General features: G+C 43.6%; 1 protein-coding gene across 1 annotated transcript in view; it reads right to left on the reverse strand.

Annotated features, from left to right (window-relative positions):
- piezo2b (piezo-type mechanosensitive ion channel component 2b) overlaps positions 1 to 23,443 on the reverse strand; it is a 285,749-nt gene that overhangs the window by 54,684 nt on the left and 207,622 nt on the right. The window contains exons 31-41 of the mRNA XM_082961036.1: positions 21,824 to 21,916; positions 20,578 to 20,684; positions 20,259 to 20,357; positions 18,918 to 19,038; positions 17,735 to 17,800; positions 17,293 to 17,459; positions 13,539 to 13,744; positions 11,504 to 11,680; positions 5,019 to 5,463; positions 4,615 to 4,778; positions 1,856 to 2,114 (exon numbers count right to left, since the gene is read on the reverse strand). Coding sequence (XP_082817162.1) covers positions 1,856 to 2,114; positions 4,615 to 4,778; positions 5,019 to 5,463; positions 11,504 to 11,680; positions 13,539 to 13,744; positions 17,293 to 17,459; positions 17,735 to 17,800; positions 18,918 to 19,038; positions 20,259 to 20,357; positions 20,578 to 20,684; positions 21,824 to 21,916 — 1,904 coding nt within the window. The remainder of the gene's footprint in view (positions 1 to 1,855; positions 2,115 to 4,614; positions 4,779 to 5,018; positions 5,464 to 11,503; positions 11,681 to 13,538; positions 13,745 to 17,292; positions 17,460 to 17,734; positions 17,801 to 18,917; positions 19,039 to 20,258; positions 20,358 to 20,577; positions 20,685 to 21,823; positions 21,917 to 23,443) is intronic.

A 23,443-nucleotide genomic window follows, 5' to 3' on the forward strand; every position in this document is an offset into this window, starting at 1 on the left:
AACACAGCGGGTAAGGGAACCCGAGAGGCAGCCCCAATAATTTTTTTTGGGGGGGCACAAGGGCTGTTTGACGGGGCGAGGATGGAGCCCCAGGCCAGCTCCCTGTACCCTGTTTAGGCTGAAACAGACTGGACAGGTCCCGTGCTTTGGGGTTGGGGCTGTGGTGAGACCTGGGATTTTCAGGCCGGCATGCGCAGTACCAGCGCCCCGCATGTGCCAGGGCAAAGTGAGCATCGAGCCTGAAGGTGTGATGCCAACCCTGCGCTCAAGACCGCCAGTGCGCCTCTACGGTCCGGTGTTTCCCGCTATACGCACTAGCATGGAGGTGCGTGTTTCCAGGCTGGCACGTCCAGTACCAGCTCCACGCATCAGGCGTATAGTGCGTCAGCCCAGCCTCGCCAGTCAGGAGCTGCCAGAGCCGCCCGCCACTCAAGAGTCGCCAGAGCCGCCCGCCAGTCAAGAGTCGCCAGAGCCGCCCGCCAGTCAAGAGTCGCCAGAGCCGCCCGCCAGTCAAGAGTCGCCAGAGCCGCCCGCCAGTCAGGAGTCGCCAGAGCCGCCCGCCAGTCAGGAGTCGCCAGAGCCGCCCGCCAGCCAGGAGTCGCCAGAGCCGCCCGCCAGCCAGGAGTCGCCAGAGCCGCCCGCCAGTCAGGAGTCGCCAGAGCCGCCCGCCAGTCAGGAGTCGCCAGAGCCGCCCGCCAGTCAGGAGTCGCCAGAGCCGCCCGCCAGTCAGGAGTCGCCAGAGCCGCCCGCCAGTCAGGAGTCGCCAGAGTCGCCCGTCTGCCCGGATCAGCCAGAGCGGCCCGTCTGCCCGGCACAGCTATCGGCACCACCGAAGGTGGAGCGAGGTCCACGTCCCGCACCTGAGCCACCTCCAGGATAGGTGGGTTGGGGAGGGAGGGTGTAGCACAGTGCCGTCGTTGACGGCAGCCACCCTCCCTTCCCTCCCTTATTGTTTAGGGGGTATTGTTTATTGGTTTTGTTGGGGTATTGGGGATTTTTTGTGTTTTCTTTTTTAAGGTGCATTCCGGGGTCTGCACCTTGACAGGGGGTACTGTCACGTCCTGACCAGCAGAGGGAGCAATTGTATTAGTTTTGGTCAGGACGTGGCAGAGATATTTGTGTTACGTGTGAGTTGGTTGTTGGACTCACAATTGAAGGTAGGTGTGTTGAGTTGTCTTTGATTTGGAGTCCTATATAGTAGTGTGTGTTTGTCCTTGTGGTTGTGGGTAATTGTTTCTGTTCAGTGTGTTATGCTGTCAGTATTGTTGAGCTGTCGGTGTTTTCTTGTTTTGTAGTGTTCCAGTGTTCTTTTTTTGAATTAAATCATGAACACTAACTCCGCTGCACCTTGGTCTTCTTCTCTCCATGACGACTGCCCTTACATAGGAATATATAGCATAACATCCCAGAGTACGAGGGCGGTCATCCAACACCTATCTATGTCTGTCATGGACTATACAGATAGATAGAACCTCTTACACTGCAGTGTCTGTCATGGACTATACAGATATAGTATCTTCATTTGACCAGTTTCTCACAGCAGGAAAACAATGCTTCAGCAACCGGAAATGTGAACTATTATGTGGATTATAATTGATGTTTGAAGGGGTTCATAATAAAAAATAAAAAAGAATGATCTAATAAAGATCCTACACCTGTAGCACTGTTTGTGTTTCATGTGCAGGAACTCTAAGTAGCATATTGCAGTATAAAGTATAATATCCAATACAATCCTGCAATCATCCAGTAGTCAAACACATTAGACTAAAGGATTGTATACTATAAATACTAAATGGTTGTCATAGACAGTACCTCTACTGTAGCAGTATACATCTTCTAATGTACTGTCCATTACCTCAGTGTATACGATGGCAGTCATCCAGAACCTCTTACTGGGTCTAGGTACGGACAGCATGGCCCAGAGGAAGATGAGGATAGGGAGGACCAGGGTGACGCAGGAGGCTGACAGCATGTTGTTGAGGATGATGACTAGGTAACACACCATCTCAGAGTGGGCCACCAGCATGTTATACAGGGCATAGACCAACTGGAGCGCCAGGGGCTGGCACATATAGAACCGCTCTGACCGCTCTAGCTCCTCATCATGGAACATCCTGATGGGGGAGTGGGGGTGAGAGGGAAGTGGAGAGAGAGAGAGAGAGAGAGAGAGAGACAGAGAGAGAGACAGCAAGAGAGAGAGCGAGAGAGAGAGCAAGAGAGACAGCGAGACAGAGAGCGAGACAGAGAGAGAGAGAGAGCGACAGAGAGAGACAGAGAGAGAGAGAGAGACAGAGAGAGACAGAGAGAGAGAGAGAGAGAGAGACAGAAAGAAAGAATGAAATAATTAAATAATGAAAGAAAGAGAGGGGGGAGTGAGAGAGAGAGAGCGAGAGAGAGAGAGATAGAGGACACTGTGGTAGGATAGAGAGAGCCTTGTGTCTAGACTCATTCAATGCTAAATAAAAACAAAATCAACAACACAAGCGGCTAGTAGTTGAGTCAAATCACTAGATAAGTAGTAGTAGTAGTAGTAGTAGTAGTAGTAGTAGTAGTAGTAGTAGTAATAGTAGTAGTGGTAGTAGTAGTAGTAGTAGTAGTAGTAACAGTGGTGGTAGTAGCAGTAGCGGTAGTGGTGGTGGTAGTAGTAGTAGTAGTAGTAGTAGTGGTGGTGGTGGTGTTGGTGGTAGTAGCAGTAGTAGTAGTAGTAGTAGTAGTAGTGGTAATAATAGTAATAGTAGTAGTAGTAGTAACAGTTATAGTGGTCACAGTAGTAGTAGTAGTAGTAGTAGTAGTAGTAGTAGTAGTAATAGTGGTAGTAGTAGTGGTGTTGGTGGTGGTGGTAGTAGTAGTGGTAGTAGTAGTAGTAGTAGTAGTAGTGGTAGTAGTAGTAGTGGTAGTAGTAGTAGTAATAATAGTAATAGTAGTAGTATTGGTGTTAGTAGTAGTAGTAGTAGTGTTTGTAGTAGTAATAGTAGTAGTGGTAGTAGTAGTAGTAGTAGTAGTGGTAGTAGTAGTGGTGGTAGTAGTGGTGGTAGTAGTAATAGTAGTAGTAGTAGTAGTATTGGTGTTAGTAGTAGTAGTAGTAGTAGTGTTTGTAGTAGTAATAGTAGTAGTAGTAGTAGTGGTGGTAGTAGTAGTAGTAGTAGTAGTAGTAGTGGTGTTAGTTGTCATAATAGGGGTAGTAGTATTAGTAGTACTGGTAGTAGTATTAGTAGTAGTGGTAGTAGTGGTTATAGTGGTCATAGTAGTAGTGTTAGTCGTAGTAATAGTAGTAGTAGTGGTAGTAGTATTAGTATTAGTAGTAGTGGTTATAGTGGTCATAGTAGTAGTGGTAGTAGTAATAGTAGTATTGGTGTTAGTAGTAGTAGTAGTAGTAGTGGTTATAGTGGTCATAGTAGTAGTGGTAGTAGTAATAGTAGTATTGGTGTTAGTAGTAGTAGTAGTAGTAGTAGTAGTAGTAGTAGTAGTAGTAGTAGTAGTGGTTATAGTGGTCATAGTAGTAGTGGTAGTAGTAATAGTAGTATTGTTGTTAGTAGTAGTAGTAGTAGTAGTAGTAGTAGTGGTAGTAGTAGTGGTGGTAGTAGTAGTGGTAGTAGTAATAGTAGTAGTAGTAGTAGTATTGGTGTTAGTAGTAGTAGTAGTAGTGTTTGTAGTAGTAATAGTAGTAGTAGTAGTAGTAGTAGTAGTGGTAGTGGTAGTAGTAGTAGTAGTAGTAGTAGTGGTGTTAGTTGTCATAATAGGGGTAGTAGTATTAGTAGTACTGGTATTAGTAGTAGTGGTAGTAGTGGTTATAGTGGTCATAGTAGTAGTGTTAGTCGTAGTAATAGTAGTAGTAGTGGTAGTAGTATTAGTAGTAGTGGTTATAGTGGTCATAGTAGTAGTGGTAGTAGTAATAGTAGTATTGGTGTTAGTAGTAGTAGTAGTAGTAGTAGTGGTAGTAGTAGTGGTGGTAGTAGTAGTGGTAGTAGTAATAGTAGTAGTAGTAGTAGTGTTTGTAGTAGTAATAGTAGTAGTAGTAGTAGTAGTAGTAGTGGTAGTGGTAGTAGTAGTAGTAGTGGTGTTAGTTGTCATAATAGGGGTAGTAGTATTAGTAGTACTGGTATTAGTAGTAGTGGTAGTAGTGGTTATAGTGGTCATAGTAGTAGTGTTAGTCGTAGTAATAGTAGTAGTAGTGGTAGTAGTATTAGTAGTAGTGGTTATAGTGGTCATAGTAGTAGTGGTAGTAGTAATAGTAGTATTGGTGTTAGTAGTAGTAGTAGTAGTGGTTATAGTGGTCATAGTAGTAGTGGTAGTAGTAATAGTAGTATTGGTGTTAGTAGTAGTAGTAGTAGTAGTAGTAGTAGTAGTAGTAGTGGTTATAGTGGTCATAGTAGTAGTGGTAGTAGTAATAGTAGTATTGGTGTTAGTAGTAGTAGTAGTAGTAGTAGTAGTAGTAGTATTGGTGTTTGTAGTAGTAGTATTGGTGTTAGTAGTAGTAGTAATAGTAGCAGTAGTGGTAGTAGTATTAGTAGTAGTAGTAGTGGTGGTGTTAGTAGTAGTAGTAGTAGTAGTAGTAGCAGCAGCAGTAGTAGTGGTGTTAGTAGTAGTAGTAGTAGTGCTACTGATTCTACTTACTTGTTGAGCAGCAGTTCACTGGCGGTCAGCTCAGTGGTCAGTGAGGGCAGCAAGGGGTCGTCCAGATAGTCTGACCGGCTCGTGTCTGGGGTCATCGCCATCATCCTATTATCGTCCCTGTCACTCTCATCCTCACTCACCTCCAGACGGTCAAAGCTCACCGCCTTAGTAACACATTAATAACAAGTATCAAGTGCTACAGTGTGAGCAATAAAAATATCAAATGTATTTTATAAAGCCCTTTTTCCATCAGCAGTTGTCACTGGGTTTTACAGTAACCCAGGCCCCAACCCGACACCAAAAAGCAAGCGAAGCAGAAGCGGAAAACACAGGCAAAACTCCATATAAGGAAGAAACTTAGAGAGGAACCCGGCACAGAATAACAAGGGATCTAGACAACCAACCTTGCTGTAGCTGGGAGGCACATCAGCATCCGAGGTGTTTGGAGCGTCCGTGTCTGGGGTGTACAGCAGCCCTGCCCGGTCACGCTTTTCTGTATTCAAGTATTCTTGCCGGTACTGGACACCCCCGTCGTCACTGTCAGTGGTACAGTCCTGGGACCCTGGTCGGGACCCTTCTCGGAGGGCCAGGAGGGTTGATGCTCCTTCCTCTACCCTGAAAGAGGGGCCCTCCCCTGGGCCTGGAGACCCCCATGGATCCCCCTGGCCCTGGTACCTCTCTCTCTCCTCTGTGTTCTCTCTGTCTTCATCCCCTTCTTCCCCCTCCGGAGGTGGGTGTCCCCAGGGTCCGTGCTGCCTGTCTTCCCCCTGGTCCTGTTCGTCCTCCACCTCCTCAATGGTGTCGGTGGTGCCCTGCCGGGAGTACAGGGTGATGCACTGGGTCGTTTCACTGTGGGGGAGAGACAGACAGACATACAGAGAGAGAGGATGTTACTGGACCCTGTCAATGCTCAGTACAGAATTCACAAAATGGAGAGTATTCGGGTGACACTCACTCAACAGCCAAATGTACCATTGTGTAGTTTTAGAGGTGGAGAAAAATATTTAATGTAGTTTGTAGTTTATTGTAGTTTATGTGTTTTGAGGAAACAGAAACAACATTTACAAGGATGACTGACATGTAATGATAAATGATAAATATAGCTGCGAGGAGCAATGAATGGGGTTCACAGGATGACAAAAAAGGACACAGAAAACAGTTGGATAAGAAAGCAAGCACTCTATCATGTAGGACCTATCTTCCTTTACGTACAATTAGTGAAAGCATTACCATGTTTATCTCTTAACCTGTTGGGTCTAGGGGGCAGCATTTGCACGTCTGGATAAAAAAAATGTACCCGATTTAATCTGGTTACTAATCCTACCCAGTAACTAGAATATGCATATACTTATTATATATGGATAGAAAACACTCTAAAGTTTCCAAAACTGTTTGAATGGTGTCTGTGAGTATAACAGAACTCATTTGGCAGGCAAAACCCTGAGACATTTTCTGACAGGAAGTGGATACCTGATGTGTTGTATTGACTTTAAACCTATCCCATTGAAAAACACAGGGGTTTAGGAATATTTTGGCACTTCCTATTGCTTCCACTAGATGTCACCAGCCTTTACAAAGTGTTTTGAGTCTTCTGGAGGGAGATCTGACCGAACAAGAGCCATGGAACGATGATGTCCCATTAGACACCTGGCGCGCGAGTTCATGTTGGGTACCCTCGTTCCAATACGTTATAAAAGAGTATGCATTCGTCCACCTTGAATATTATTCATGTTCTGGTTAAAAAAAGGCCCTAATGATTTATGCTATACAACGTTTGACATGTTTGAACGAACGGAAATATATTTTTTCCCCTCGTTCATGACGAGAAGTCCGGCTGGCTTACATCATGTGCTAACGAGACGGAGATTTTTGGACATAAATGATGAGCTTTTTTGAACAAAACTACATTCGTTATGGACCTGTGATACCTGGAAGTGACATCTGATGAAGAGAATCAAAGGTAATGGATTATTTACATAGTATTTTCGATTTTAGATCTCCCCAACATGACGTCTAGTCTGTATCGCAACGCGTATTTTTCTGGGCGCAGTGCTCAGATTATTGCAAAGTGTGATTTCCCAGTAAGGTTATTTTTAAATCTGGCAAGTTGATTGCGTTCAAGAGATGTAAATCTATAATTCTTTAAATGACAATATAATATTTTACCAATGTTTTCTAATTTTAATTATTTAATTTGTTACGCTGACTTGACTGCCGGTTATTGGAGGGAAACGATTTCCTCAACATCAATGCCATAGTAAAACGCTGTTTTTGGATATAAATATGAACTTGATAGAACTAAAAATGCATGCATTGTCTAACATAATGTCCTAGGAGTGTCATCTGATGGAGATTGTAAAAGGTTAGTGCATCATTTTAGCTGGTTTTATGGTTTTGGTGACCCTGTCTTTGACTTGACAAAACATTACACACAACTCTTGTAAATGTACTGTCCTAACATACTCTAAATTTATGCTTTCGCCGTAAAACCTTTTTGAAATCGTAAAACGTGGTTAGATTAAGGAGATGTTTATCTTTCAAATGGTGTAAAATAGTTGTATTTTTGAAAAATTTGAATTTTGACATTTATTTGGATTCAAATTTGCCGCTCTTGAAATGCACCTGCTGTTGATGGAGTGCACCACGGGTGGCACGCTAGCGTCCCACCTAGCCCCAAGAGGTTAATACCACAAGGATGATGCAAGTGAAGTTTAGTCTAGTGCTGTAGGTTGGTTAGTGTGGCCGACTTTGAATGCAGCAACTAATCATTCTCAAATTCATTAGAAGCCAAATTATCAAATCAAATTTTATTGGTTATATAACACATGGTTCGCAGATGTTAACCTCTCTAGGGTAGGGGGCAGTATTTTCACATCCGAATAAAAAACGTACCCGATTTAATCTGGTTATTACTACTGCCCAGAAACTAGAATATGCATATAATTGTTTGATTTGGATAGAAAACACCCTAAAGTTTCTAAAACTGTTTGAATGGTGTCTGTGAGTATAACAGAACTCATATGGCAGGCAAAAACCTGAGAAGATTCTGTACAGGAAGTGCCCTCTCTGACCATTTCTTGGCCTTCTACACTCTCTTTATTGAAAACTGAGGATCTCTGCTGTAACGTGACACTTCCTACAGCTCCCATAGGCTCTCAGAGGGCGCCAGAACGTTGAATGATGACTTTGCAGCCCATGGCTGAAAAACAGTAGCGCATTTGGTAAGTGGTCGATCTGAGAACAATGAGACGGCGCGCCTGCATGTGAAGAGGCCATTTTCAACTTTGAGTCTTTGAACGAAAACAGGGTTTCCAGGTCGGAATATTATCGCTTTTTTTACGAGAAAAATCGCATAAAAATTGATTTTAAACAGCGTTTGACATGCTTCGAAGTACGGTAATGGAATATTTAGAATTTTTTTGTCACGATACGCGTCCGCGCGTCACCCTTCGTCACCCTTCGGATAGTGTCTTGAACGCAAGAACAAAACAGAGGATATTTGAACATAACTATGGATTATTTTGAACCAAAACAACATTTGTGGATGAAGTAGAAGTCCTGGGAGTGCATTCTGACAAAGAACAGCAAAGGTAATCCAATTTTTCTTATAGTAAATCTGGGTTTGGTGAGTGCCAAACTTGGTGGGTGTCAAAATAGCTAGCCCGTGATGGCGAGCTATCTACTCAGAATATTGCAAAATGTGCTTTTGCCGAAAAGCTATTTTAAAATCAGACACCGCGATTGCATAAAGGAGTTCTGTATCTATAATTCTTAAAATAATTGTTATGTTTTTTGTGAACGTTTATCGTGAGTAATTTAGTCAATTCACCGGAAGTTTGCGGTGGGTATGCTAGTTCTGAACGTCACATGCTAATGTAAAAAGCTGTTTTTTTATATAAATATGAACTTGATTGAACAAAACATGCATGTATTGTATAACATAATGTCCTAGGAATGTCATCTGATGAAGATCATCAAAGGTTAGTGCTGCATTTAGCTGTGGTTTTGGTTTTTGTGACATTATATGCTAGCTTGAAAAATGGGTGTCTGATTATTTCTGGCTGGGTACTCTGCTGACATAATCTAATGTTTTGCTTTCGTTGTAAAGCCTTTTTGAAATCGGACAGTGTGGTTAGATTAACGAGAGTCTTGTCTTTAAAATGGTGTTAAATAGTCATATGTTTGAGAAATTGAAGTAATAGCATTTCTAAGGTATTTGAATAACGCGCCACGGGATTCCACTGGCTGTTACGTAGGTGGGTCGAAATCGTCCCACTGGCCCTAGAGAAGTTAACCACCTAACTGAGAAACTAAATTAAACCTTGCGTAATACCCTAGATGTAGTCGCACCCCTAAAAACAAAAAACGACAAAACGACAGTTCCGTAAGGTTCACAGACTATACAGGAAACAACCACCCACCAAAACACAAGTGAAACAAACACAACTAAATATGGCCTCCAATTAGAGACAATGACAACCAGCTGCCTCTAATTGGAGAACATTGCCAAAAACCAACATAGAGCTAGAAAACTAGAATAAACATAGAAATATAAAACATAGAACAAAACCAAAACACACAGAAACAACACCCCCTGCCACGCCCTGACCATGCTACAATGCCAAATGATGCCTTTTACTGGTCAGGACGTGACAGTACCCCCCCCCCCAAAGGTGCAGACCACGACTGCACCTAAAAAAAAAAAAGAAACACAAAACAACCCTAAACCTAAAGGGAGGGAAGGGAGGGTGGCCACCGTCAACGACGGTTCTTGTGCTACACCCCCCCTTCCCAATCCTCCCACTACGGAGGTGGCTCTGGCTCTGGCTGTAGCTCCCGTTCAGAAGACTCTGGGCTGAGAGGCGTCGCTGGAGGCCACGGCTGAGAGGCGTCGCTGAGGGCCCCGGGCTGAGGAGCGTCGCTGGAGGCTCCTGGCTGAGGAGCGTCGCTGGAATGCTCCTGGCTGAGGAGCGTCGCTGGAGGCTCCAGGCTGAGGAGCATCGCTGGAGGCTCCGGGCTGAGGAGCATCGCTGGAGGCTCCGGGCTGAGGAGCATCGCTGGAGGCCTCCTGCGTGGAGCTGGGACCGGTCTCCCCAGACTGAGACTTACAGGAGACTGGGTGCGCAGAGCAGGCACGGGGCACACTGGGCCGTGGAGGCGCACCGGCGGTCTGGAACTCAGGGCTGGCACACCCCGTCCTGGCTGACTGGTCACTGTAGCCCGACACGGGCAGAGCGCTGGCACAGGCCGAACTGGGCTGTGCTGGAGAGTGAGGGCTGCCGTGTGTAGAGCAGGCACAGGGTAAGCTGGACCGAGGAGACGCACTGGTGGCCAGATGCGCTGCGCCGGCCAACTCTCGCCCGGCAACGCTGCGGAGCCCGTACTGACCGCACCGGACTGTGCGTGCGTATGGGCGACACCATGCGCATTTCCGCATAGCACGGTGCTCTCCTCGTCACCCGCTCCCCACGGTAAGCACGGGGAGTTGGCTCAGGACTCCACCCTGACTCTGCCCAACTGCCCAACTCCCCGTGTGCCCCCCCAATTTTTTTAGAGGGAGCATGATTATTATTTATTTGACCCTGCTGGTCATCAATTAACGTTTTAACATCTTGGCCATGTACTGTTATAATCACAACCCAGCACAGCCCGAAGAGGACCGGCCACCCCTCAGAGCCTGGTTCCTCTCTAGGTTTCTTCCTATGTTCCATGCCTTTCTAGGGAGTTTTTCCTAGCCACTGTGCTTCTACTTCTGCATTGCTTGCTGTTTGCTGTTTTAGGCTGGGTTTCTGTACAGCACTTTGTGACATCGGCTGATGTAAAAAGGGCTTTATAAATACATTTGATTGATTGATTGATTCACTGTATCTAAGAAGGTGAATTCCAGAAGAACCAGACAGTTATTCTCTTCAAATCATCGGTTGTCTACACGGCCCTCCTACCCAAGCTGGGAGCGTCAACACGGCTGATTAGCCTCCTGAGAAAACTACTCTCAGAACGAGTTCAAGGAACAGACAACCAAGAGAAAGGAAAGTGTGTCATCGTGTGGACAATCAGAGACTTACACCCGGTAACGGAGGAGACGCCGCCATCGGAGTAGAAGGTCGTCGGCTAAACGTCCTAAGCGGAACTCGGTCCACGAAGAAGAAGAGATACCCAACGGAGACTTTCAACAAGTAAATACGTTCATTATAATTCTCACTCATAAGAGCGGCAGTTCGGGGCAAGGAGTTAGGGCTAAAACTAAGCATAGTTTACAAATGTATCCAAGTGTGCTTTTCTCTCGTGCACTCTCTCTCTCTCTCTCTCTAAATCCCCATCTTGTGTAACACGTGTCGTATCGTGTTGGTCCACTAGGGACCTGTTTCGTTGTACTAAGTTCTAATCAATAGCCCAGACTGTGTGTTTGTGTATCTTATATTATCACTTAGCTTGTTAGTAAATAAATAATCAACTCAATTGGTGTGGTAATGAATGATTTAGTGAGACCCGGATTTGTACAGATTTACGAATTATGCGACGTTCAGAATGAGACTGATTAGGAAATTAATTAATTAGTGACTGCTAGGAAATTGATATTCTGATATTCTTTGAGTTCATTTGGGAAACGGTAACTCATTAAAAAAAACTTTTCCCATGGTGCCCCAGGTTACTGAGTTAGTTAATGGTTACCTGATTAATTTGATCACGTAATTATAAACATTGTTAATTATTCGATGAATAGCATTCGTCACATGAATAATACTAACGTCACGACAGAAGGAAGAGGAAGAGGAGGATGAGAAAGGAGAGGAGAGGATGAGGATGAGGAGGCAGAAGAAGAGAGTGACAAAGAGGATGGAAGAGGAGGAGAAGGAGAAAGAGGAAGATTTCAGCTTGGACCAGGCACCTGGACACTTGGCTGCTGCTGCTGTCAGTTGATTTGGAGGCGTCCAGCCCGTAAATCTTACGGAGTTTGGGCCGTGCACGTTCACTGGTTTTGGGAATGGGAACGTCTGACGGCATTCCGTCCAGCTCGTCCAGCGTGTCTTGGCGGGAGAACAGCATGGTGGCCTCAGTGTAGGCACTGATGCGATAAAGAGATGGAGAGATGAGAAATAAATGAGTGGAATGATACAATGGTTACAAAATGGCTTCCACATGACACAGCTAAAGATGTGGAAGTTTCCAAAAAGGTAATGGTGGTGATGTGATTTCTCATCGCTCATGCTGAAGATACTGATCAAGCCCTAGAATTAGATATAGAATGAAATAATAGGATTTCTCCAGCACTCTCTTCAGTCTTTTCTTCTGCTTTTTATTACTACTTGTTATTTGGAGACTTTTGTATTTGTCGTTTGGTTCTTGATTGATATTTTTATTGTATTGCATTGTTGAGGAGAGTCAGCAAGTAAGCATTTCTCTGTACTGTGCGCATCTGACCAATAAACCTTTGATTTTATGCTCAAACCCTACAGCCCAACCCGAGCACTCCGTTCTGCTGCCTCAGGTCTTTTGGCCCTCCCACCCCTGCGGGAGGTCAGCTCCCGCTCAGCCCAGTCCAAACTATTCTCTGTCCTGGCACCCCAATGGTAGATCCAGCTTCCCCCTGAAGCCAGGATAGCATAGTCCCTGCCCATCTTCCAAAAACATCTGAAACCCAATCTCTTCAAACTGTATGTTAAATAATCCCCTTTCTCACCTCAACCCCCACAGTACTTAACCAGGACTTGACCCCCCCCCCCCCCAGCTATGACTCTACTGACCCCCACAGCACTTAACCAGGACTTGACCCCCCCCCACTAGCTATGACTCTACTGACCCCCACAGCACTTAACCAGGACTTGACCCCCCCCCCCCAGCTATGACTCTACTACTCCCACAGCACTTAACCAGGACTTGACCCCCCCCCCCCTCAGCTATGACTCTACTGCTCCCACAGCACTTAACCAGGACTTGACCCCCCCTAGCTCTGACTCTACTGCTCCCACAGCACTTAACCAGGACTTGACCCCCCCTAGCTCTGACTCTACTGCTCCCACAGCACTTAACCAGGACTTGACCCCCCCCTAGCTCTGACTCTACTGCTCCCACAGCACTTAACCAGGACTTGACCCCCCCCCTAGCTCTGACTCTACTGCTCCCACAGCACTTAACCAGGACTTGACCCCCCCTAGCTCTGACTCTACTGCTCCCACAGCACTTAACCAGGACTTGACCCCCCCCTAGCTCTGACTCTACTGCTCCCACAGCACTTAACCAGGACTTGACCCCCCCCTAGCTCTGACTCTACTGCTCCCACAGCACTTAACCAGGACTTGACCCCCCCCTAGCTATGACTCTACTGCTCCCACAGCACTTAACCAGGACTTGACCCCCCCAGCTATGACTCTACTGACCCCCACAGCACTTAACCAGGACTTGACCCCCCCCCCAGCTATGACTCTACTGCTCCCACAGCACTTAACCAGGACTCGATCCCCCCTAGCTATGACGCTACTAATAGCTATGATATTGAGGAAAAATGTACTTTCTATGCCTGTGATGTGTGGTTGTCCCACCTAGTCATCTTTAGATGAATGCACTGACTGTAAGTTGTTCAGGATAAGAGCATCTGCTAAATGACTAAAATGTCAAATGTACATTTGATTTGAATTAATTCACGTACGATACACTTACCTGGATATGCTGTCTCGTGATGCCAAAGATAAACTTACCTGGATATGCTGTCTCGTGATGCCAAAGATAAACTTACCTGGATATGCTGTCTCGTGATGCCAAAAATAAACTTACCTGGATATGCTGTCTCGTGATGCCAAAAATAAACTTACCTGGATATGCTGTCTCGTGATGCCAAAAATAAACTTACCTGGATATGCTGTCTCGTGATGCCAAAAATAAACTTACCTGGATATGCTGTCTCGTGATGCCAAAAATAAACTTACCTGGATATGCTGTCTCGTGATGCCAAAGATGCCATGCTGTCCTGGCTCTCCATGCGATAGTCGCCTCTCCTCCTGTGGACCCTGTGAGACCCCCCTGACCCACTGTCCTCCTCACTGAGCCGATCCAGGCTGGACCCCCGAGACATGTTCATACGCATCTGCTTCTGGTAAAACACATGGATACTTTCTCTGGACGGGACGTTGCCCTGCAGGGGGGGGAAGGTTAGATCAGGATAGTAATTTAATCTCGGTTTTGTTTTCTAGTTTGCTATATATATATCAAAGTCAAAAATCAAATCGAACTATTTAAAGAGTGTTTATGTAAGACAAGATACTCAAAGGGGGCAGCAGGTAGCCTAGTGGTTAGAGTGTTGGACTAGTAACTGAAAGGTTGAAAGATCGAATCCCTGAGCTGACAAGGTAAAAAAATCTGTTGTTCTGCCCCTTGAACAAGGCAGTTAACCCACTGTCCCTAGGCCGTCATTGAAAATAAGAATTTGTTCTTAACTGACTTGCCTAGTTAACCTGTTGGGGCTAGGGGGCAGTATTTGCACGGCTGGATAAAAAAACGTACCCGATTTAATCTGGTTACTAATCCTACCCAGTAACTAGAATATGCATATACTTATTATATATGGATAGAAAACACCCTAAAGTTTCTAAAACTGTTTGAATGGTGTCTGTGAGTATAACAGAACTCATTTGGCAGGCAAAACCCTGAGACATTTTCTGACAGGAAGTGGATATCTGATGTGTTGAATTACCTTTAAGCCTATGCCATTGAAACACACAGGGGTTGATTAATGTTTTGGCACTTCCTATTGCTTCCACTAGATGTCACCAGCCTTTACAAAGTGTTTTGAGTCTTTTACTGTGAGATCTGACCGAACAAGAGCCATGGAACGGTGATGGCCGATTAGACTCTGGCGCGCGAGTTCATGTTGGGTACCCTCGTTCCAATACGTTATAAAAGAGAATGCATTCGTCCACCTTGAATATTATTCATGTTCTGGTTAAAAAAGTCACTAATGATTTATGCTATACAACGTTTGACATGTTTGAACGAACGTAAATATATTTTTTCCCCTCGTTCATGACGAGAAGTCCGGCTGGCTTAGATCATGTGCTAACAACACGGAGCTTTTTGGATATAAATGATGAGCTTTTTTGAACAAAACTACATTCGTTATGGACCTGGGATTCCTGGAAGTGACATCTGATGAAGAGAATCAAAGGTAATGGATTATTTACATAGTATTTTCGATTTTAGATCTCTCCAACATGGCCGTTTGTCTGTATAGCAAAGCATATTTTTCTGGGCGCAGTGCTCAGATTATTGCAAAGTGTGATTTCCCAGTAAGGTTATTTTTAAATCTGGCAAGTTGATTGCGTTCAAGAGATGTAAATCTATAATTCTTTAAATGACAATATAATATTTTACCAATGTTTTCTAATTTTAATTATTTAATTTGTGGTGCTGACTTGACTGCCGGTTATTGGAGGGAAACGATTTCCTCAACATCAATGCCATAGTAAAACGCTGTTTTTGGATATAAATATGAACTTGATAGAACTAAAAATGCATGCATTGTCTAACATAATGTCCTAGGAGTGTCATCTGATGGAGATTGTAAAAGGTTAGTGCATCATTTTAGCTGGTTTTATGGTTTTGGTGACCCTGTCTTTGAATTGACAAAACATTACACACAGCTATTGTCAATGTGCTCTCCTAACATAATCTAACTTTATGCTTTCGCCGTAAAACCTTTTTGAAATCGGACAACGTGGTTAGATTAAGGAGATGTTTATCTTTCAAAGGGTGTAAGATAGTTGTATGTTTGAAAAATTTTAATTTTGACATTTATTTGGTTTCAAATTTGCCGCTCTTGAAATGCACCTGCTGTTGATAGGGTGCACCACGGGTGGCACGCTAGCGTCCCACATAGCCCCAAGAAGTTAACCTGTTAGGGCTAGGGGGCAGTATTGACACGGCTGGATAAAAAACATACCCGATTTAATCTGGTTACCACTCCTACCCAGTAACTAGAATATGCATATACTTATTACATATGGATAGAAAACACCCTAAATTTTCTAAAACTGTTTGAATGGTGTCTGTGAGTATAACAGAACTCAAATGGCAGGTCAAAACCTGAGAGATTCCTTTACAGGAAGTGGCCTGTCTGACCATTTCTTGAACTTCTTTTCCATCTCTATCATTTACTAAGGATCTCTGCTCTAACGTGACACTTCCCACGTCGTCCATAGGCGCTCAGAGCCCGGGAAAAAACAGAATGTCGTCATTCCAGCCCCAGGCTGAAACACATTATCGCCTTTCTCAAGTGGCCGATCAAGGGACACTGGGCTTATGCGCGTGACCCCGACCGCCCCCGCCTTTGTGATTTTTTCCTCTGTTTGCCGAAAAGGAGATTCCCTGTCGGAATATTATCGCTTTTCTACGAGAAAAATGTCGTAAAAATTGATTTTAAACAGCGGTTGACATGCTTCGAAGTACGGTAATGGAATATTTAGAATTTTATTATCACGAATTGCGCCATGCGCGTGACACTTCTTTAGTATTTCGGATAGTGTCTGGAACGCACGAACAAAACGCCGCTATTCGGATATAACGCTGGATTATTTTGGACCAAACCAACATTTGTTATTGAAGTAGCAGTCCTGGGTGTGCATTCTGACGAAGACAACAAAAGGTAATCAAACTTTTATAATAGTAAATATGATTATGGTGAGTGCTAAACTTGCCGGGTGTCTAAATAGCGAGCCCGTGATGCCTGGGCTATGTACTTAGAATATTGCAAAATGTGCTTTCACCAAAAAGCTATTTTAAAATCGGACATATCGAGTGCATAGAGGAGGTCTGTATCTATAATTCTTAAAATAATTGTTATGCTTTTTGTGAACGTTTATCGTGAGTAATTTAGTAAAATGTTAGCGAATTCCCCGGAAGTTTAACTTAACATAGTGCCAAATAGTTTCTTAACTTCCTTTTATTGTAAGAAATTGACATATTTTAAAGTGAAAGGTACGAGTGATTGGTAGTTGTATGAGAATACTGAATTACAACGAAGACCAATAGAATGTGCTCTTATATTACCAAATACAATTTGAGATTCGCACAATAAGCTCTACTTGAGTCACAAAATTATAAAATGTTCTGCTAGTTCTGAACGTCACATGCTAATGTAAAAAGCTGGTTTTTGATATAAATATGAACTTGATTGAACAAAACATGCATGTATTGTATAACATAATGTCCTAGGGTTGTCATCTGATGAAGATCATCAAAGGTGAGTGCTGCATTTAGCTGTCTTCTGGGTTTTGGTGACATTATATGCTGGCTTGAAAAATGGGTGTCTGATTATTTCTGGCTTGGTACTCTGCTGACATAATCTAATGTTTTGCTTTCGTTGTAAAGCCTTTTTGAAATCGGACAGTGTGGTTAGATTAACGAGAGTCTTGTCTTTAAATGGCTGTAAAATAGTCATATGTTTGAGAAATTGCGGTAATAGGATTTTTAAGGTTTTGAAAATCGCGCCACAGGCTGGCAGTGGCTGTTACGTAGGTGGGACGCAAGCGTCCCACCTAGCCCATAGAGGTTAAATTAAGGTAACAGAAATATGTGTATATATATATATATATACACATATTTCTGTATATTTCTGTATATATATATATATATATATATATATAATATATATATATATAGAGGGAGAGTGACAGAAGAAAGTAGTACCTTTTTGACCTCTCTAGTGAGCATACATCTCTCAATACGCAGCACGGTGGAGATGTCTATGTGTTCTCTACACACGTTGTTCATCCACTTGGTGAAGCTCTCCACCGTCGTCTGGAACAACACCCAGGTGAACTTGATGATGTTGAACACTCGCTTCAGGATGTTGTCTGGTGGTACGTGGGAAAGAGAAGTTCCAAATATTTACATTTTATCAGCAGACAATCTTATACAAATCGACATCAGGGCACTCAACTAAACTAGCTAAAACAATCATGATCCAGAGTATTGTCATCACGATCATTGATTCTGAGTAGACTATAGTAAGAACCTATAATATATATATAATATATATAGAATCAATATCAAGACTGGTGGTTGTCTCTCCGTGTAAGTGGTTTTATATATACATATATTACAGTATTTGAAAGGGTCTATGACCCACCTGGTCCGTCAGATTTCTTCTCCTGTGGTCCCTCCTGATCTTCCTCCATCTCTATGGTCACATGACCTGCACAGAATAACACAATAAAACAATAATTTACAGAGAATAACACAACAAAATAATAACTTAGAGAATAACACAAAACAATAATTTATAGTAAATAACACAAAAAAAACAATAAGTTACAGAGAATAACACAACAATATATTTTTTTGTATTGTATTTTTTTCCAGGTAAGTTGACTGAGAACACATTCTCATTTATAGCAACAACCTGGGGAATATTTACAGGGGAGAGGAGGGGGGATGAATGAGCCAATTGTAAACTGGGGATGATTAGGTGACCATGATGGTATGAGGGACAAATTGGGAATTTAGCCAGGACACCAGGGTTAACACCCCTACTCTTACGATAAGTACCATGGGATTTTTAGCAACCACAGAGAGTCAGGACACCCATTTTAACATCCCATCTGAAAGACAGCACCCTACACAGGGCAATGTCCCCAATCACTGCCCTGGGGCAATTTTTTTTAGACCAGAAGAAAGGGTGCCTCCTACTGGCCCCCCAACACCACTTCCAGCAGTATCTGGTCTCCCATCCAGGGACCAACCAGGACCAAGCCTGCTTAGCTTCAGAAACAAGCTAGCAGTGGGATGCTGGGTTATATGCTGGTGGTCAAGTTACAGAGAGTTACACAACAAAACAATAAGTTACAGAAATTAACACAACAAAATAACTTTCAGAGAATAACATAAAACAATAACTTTCAGAGAATAACATAACAAAACAATAACTTTCATTAGATTTGGGTTATAATTAGTGAGTGTGAGAACCCCTTCTACTGGACATCTTGGGGTAGTCGTCAGGGATGTCCTTTCTCACCCCTGCTTTTCGCTTTCACAAACAAGCCTTAAGTTATCTACATGAATTAAGAGGTGGTGAATCAAGCATAAAGTGTAGCATAAAGGGATCTTGTAAAATAACGATGCAATTTGAATCACAGATTAAAGACTGATCTTCCGTGAGAACTAAGGAAGTAGCATGAGTCCTCAGAGGTCGTAAGAACAGAATGATGCAATGGTCTATTCTCGTGATCTTCCTCTTCTTTGGTCAAATTATGTATGCTGATGATTTTCTTTATATCAGTGACTCAGTGACTCCATGATATCTCTTAACTTACCTTCCTTCTTGTCCTTCTTGTGTTTGTCTCTCTTGGTGTACCTCTTCCAGAACTTACGCTTCTCTTTGCTTCGTTCCTTCATGGCTGTCTTGGAGTCTGTTATCCAGGCATGGTAGACAAACTGGGAGCGTACAGTACAGGAAGCACAATGTTAGTTTGGACATAAAGGGACAGATCCTGATTTGAGATCTGTGCGCTCTTAACTCTGACTTTCGCAAAATGATGTATTGAGTCATGTGTTGATACATGTATTGATTCATGTGTTAATTCATGTATTGATTCATGTATTGATTTGTGTCGATTCATGTATTGTTCATGTATTTTTTCATGTTGATTCATATATTGATGACAATTTGAACAGGAAAAAAATTGTTATGCAAACAGATCTCAAAAGGATTCAGTCCAATCAAACAGATCTCAAGGATTCAGTCCAATCAAACAGATCTCAAGGATTCAGTCCAATCACACAGATCTCAAGGATTCAGTCCAATCAAACAGATCTCAAGGATTCAGTCCAATCAAACAGATCTCAAGGATTCAGTCCAATCAAACAGATCAAGGATTCAGTCCAATCAAAGGAATGCTACGGTCAAGGCACACTCAGAGGCAAATAAAACAAGAGCAATAGCAAGCCAGGTGACCATTAGTTAACCCTTTAAACCACAGACAAATCAAAACAATCGAGATCAGAGTCACAAAGAAAACATGACAATTTTAGTGTTTTTGCTTCACTGCACATCAGTACAAAAGGTAGACGCCACCTGCGATTTATGGCATTTTACACTCTTATATTGTAATTTGTAACAATGGCTTCATCGTGACTAGGCGACAATATCGAAGGCTTACTTGTAAATATATTTAACCTTGTACAGACTCTAGTACAATGGAGCAAACCACACCAAAATCTCAAATGTGTGATAACAACACCAATGCATTTTCTGAGACCTGTTGGTAAAAGGCTCTGCCGAGTTCATGCAAACTGCTTCAAAACAATCTATCACTTAAAACACATGACAGAAGGACCACTGTAGTTCCATCCCCATCCTGTCTGGAATATTTCGGATATTTTTTGTTTCTAAATGGATATGGTATTGGATCGGATATGGGATGGAAAGACAGTTGGTTATACATGCATTGGCCTTCATTGAAACAGCAAATCTACACAAAACAGGCTGAGGACACAGGATACAGTCTACACAGGCTGTGGTAAGAGAAGATACAGGCTGAGGACACAGGATACAGTCTACACAGGCTGTGGTAAGAGGATATACAGGCTGAGGACACAGGATACAGTCTACACAGGCTGTGGTAAGAGGATATGCTGAATCTGTTGTTTGGTACCTTAGCTGCCCTGATTACATACTGAAGGATGGTTTTGGGCAGTTTAATGATAGATCTGGGCAGAGCTATAAGGGCTGAGGCAAACTTCCCAATAGCTCGCTGAAGAAGAGGGATAAAAGGGTGGTAGGGTAGTTAGTAGAAAACAGAAAGATAAAGGTACATATCTTTTCCTACACTAGTAGTGGCAACAGATAATCTGATACTAAACTAGACAATACTGACAATGAAATACAATGAAATATTTCACATTATAGTAATACCGGGTAACTACTTTAAGTATAGTGAGGAAACGTTGACGCTGGTCTGGTCTGGAGCTCACCTGAAACGCTGACTTCTTGGGGAGCTCTTGATCTTCTCTTGTCTCTTCCTCTTCCTCCTCTTCTTCACTGTCAGTTTCAAACAAGTAATAATCTCCACTTCTCACCACTGATGAGTAGAGAGCAAGGTGCTGTTAATATTAACTGAAGGAAAAGGGCTTGAAAGCAGGTGATGTTTTTGTTGGGGTGTAGAGAGTCTGTAAACTAGGTAAATGTGTGGCAGCAGAGGTTGGTTTGATTCAAAAAGCCCACTAGTGGGATGAAGTTGATAAAGGGTAGGAAAGCAAACACAATGTTAGACACACAATATTAACATATTAGTTTGTTTACTAAGACATGGCATAGATTGAGGTGATTTGGGCAGACCTTTAAAAGAATTGTAATAGTTGAAACTGACTTATGTCCTTGAACAGAAGAGCCATAATTGGGGGGGGGGGGGAACAGGAAGAGAGGAGGATGCTGGGTAATATATGAATGGGGTTAGGATGAGGGGCTGAACTGGGTAAATCATATAATGAATGTAACGATATGACAGGGTGATACTAAGAAATCAATTCAACACAGAAACAGGGCACCACAGAGAACAACTGAGACACATCTCAGAGAAACGTGGGTATAGTTGTCTACAGTTTTTTCAATGTCAATTTGAAACTTGATTTCCTTATTAAAACCTTCAGACCTTATTAAACGTGGATCGTTCTGATTAGTATTGCTCAGTTTCCCCTCGTGCGGTACATATATCGGTGATCGTGACTATAACGGAGACATAATCCTTCACCCTTCATTCGTCCAAGAAAGACAGAATGAAAAGGGAGAAGGCACTTAGCTCTGTCTAATAGAATCTTTCACAATGAGAGATTCCCTACTGTGGCCTCACCAGGACCACAACCACAAACATCACAGGCATCAGTTATTTTCTTTTCTCTCATGGGAAATAGTCTATTTATGGCCCCCATTGCCATTAGTTGAGGCATATTCTAGTATTATTTCATTCCAGCAAATCAGTACACTCTCCCGTCTGTATATTTCTGATGCTTTGGTTGTTCATCAATCAGTCGAACAATTAACTAACCAATTAATTAATCGAGGGGCCTTAAATAGAGACAGAAAAGGACTGAGGTCTGGATGGAACGTTGACGTTTGTTTTGGGTCGTCTGGAGCCCAGGTGCAGTATGGGAATCCTCTGAGAGTTCTGGTCAAGGACACAACAGTCAATCAGAGCGGAGAAAGAAGAAGGGGTCAACCTACTGGAGGCGTGGTCAACCCAAGGCCGCCACCACTGCCTTTTTTTAGTCTTGGCTGTTTCTTTCTCTTTCACTTTCTCTCTTTCTCGCTCTGCTCCTAAAATAAAAATGGTTTCACATGTAGATCAATTATGCTTTATATTGAAAAAATATTTCTTCATTCAGACTTTGTACAAGTTAAACGGTATCTTAAAAAATATATATATATACTGCTCAAAAAAATAAAGGGAACACTTAAACAACACAATGTAACTCCAAGTCAATCACACTTCTGTGATTAGGAAGCAACACTGATTGCCAATAAATTTCACATGCTGTTGTGCAAATGGAATAGACAACAGGTGGAAATTATAGGCAATTAGCAAGACACCCCCAATAAAGGAGTGGTTCTGCAGGTGGTGACCACAGACCACTTCTCAGTTCCTATGCTTCCTGGCTGATGTTTTGGTCACTTTTGAATGCTGGCGGTGCTTTCACTTTAGTGGTAGCATGAGACGGAGTCTACAACCCACACAAGTGGCTCAGGTAGTGCAGCTCATCCAGGATGGCACATCAATGCGAGCTGTGGCAAGAAGGTTTGCTGTGTCTGTCAGCGTAGTGTCCAGAGCATGGAGGTGCTACCAGGAGACAGGCCAGTACATCAGGAGACGTGGAGGAGGCCGTAGGAGGGCAACAACCCAGCAGCAGGACCGATACCTCCGCCTTTGAGCAAGGAGGAGCAGGAGGAGCACTGCCAGAGCCCTGCAAAATGACCTCCAGCAAGCCACAAATGTGCATGTGTCTGCTCAAACGGTCAGGAACAGACTCCATGAGGATGGTATGAGGGCCCGACGTCCACAGGTGGGGGTTGTGCTTACAGCCCAACACCGTGCAGGATGTTTGGCATTTGCCAGAGAACACCAAGATTGGCAAATTCGCCATTGGTGCCCTGTGCTCTTCACAGATGAAAGCAGGTTCACACTGAGCACGTGACAGATGTGACAGAGTCTGGACATGCCGTGGAGAACGTTCTGCTGCCTGCAACATCCTCCAGCATGACCGGTTTGGCGGTGGGTCCGTCATGGTGTGGGGTGGCATTTCTTTGGGGGGCCGCACAGCCCTCCATGTGCTCGCCAGAGGTAGCCTGACTGCCATTAGGTACCGAGATGAGATCCTCAGACCCCTTGTGAGACCATATGCTGGTGCGGTTGGCCCTGGGTTCCTCCTAATGCAAGACAATGCTAGACCTCATGTGGCTGGAGTGTGTCAGCAGTTCCTGCAAGAGGAAGGCATTGATGCTATGGACTGGCCCGCCCGTTCCCCAGACCTGAATCCAATTGAGCACATCTGGGACATCATGTCTCGCTCCATCCACCAACGCCACGTTGCCCCACAGACTGTCCAGGAGTTGGCGGATGCTTTAGTCCAGGTCTGGGAGGAGATCCCTCAGGAGACCATCCGCCACCTCATCAGGAGCATGCCCAGGCATTGTAGGGAGGTCATACAGGCACGTGGAGGCCACACACACTACTGAGCCTCATTTTGACTTGTTTTAAGGACATTACATCAAAGTTGGATCAGCCTGTAGTGTGGTTTTCCACTTTAATTTTGAGTGTGACTCCAAATCCAGACCTCCATGGGTTGA

Source organism: Salmo salar, chromosome 14, assembly GCF_965601325.2.
Source record: "Salmo salar chromosome 14, fSalSal1, whole genome shotgun sequence".
In the NCBI taxonomy this organism is placed as follows: domain Eukaryota; kingdom Metazoa; phylum Chordata; class Actinopteri; order Salmoniformes; family Salmonidae; genus Salmo; species Salmo salar.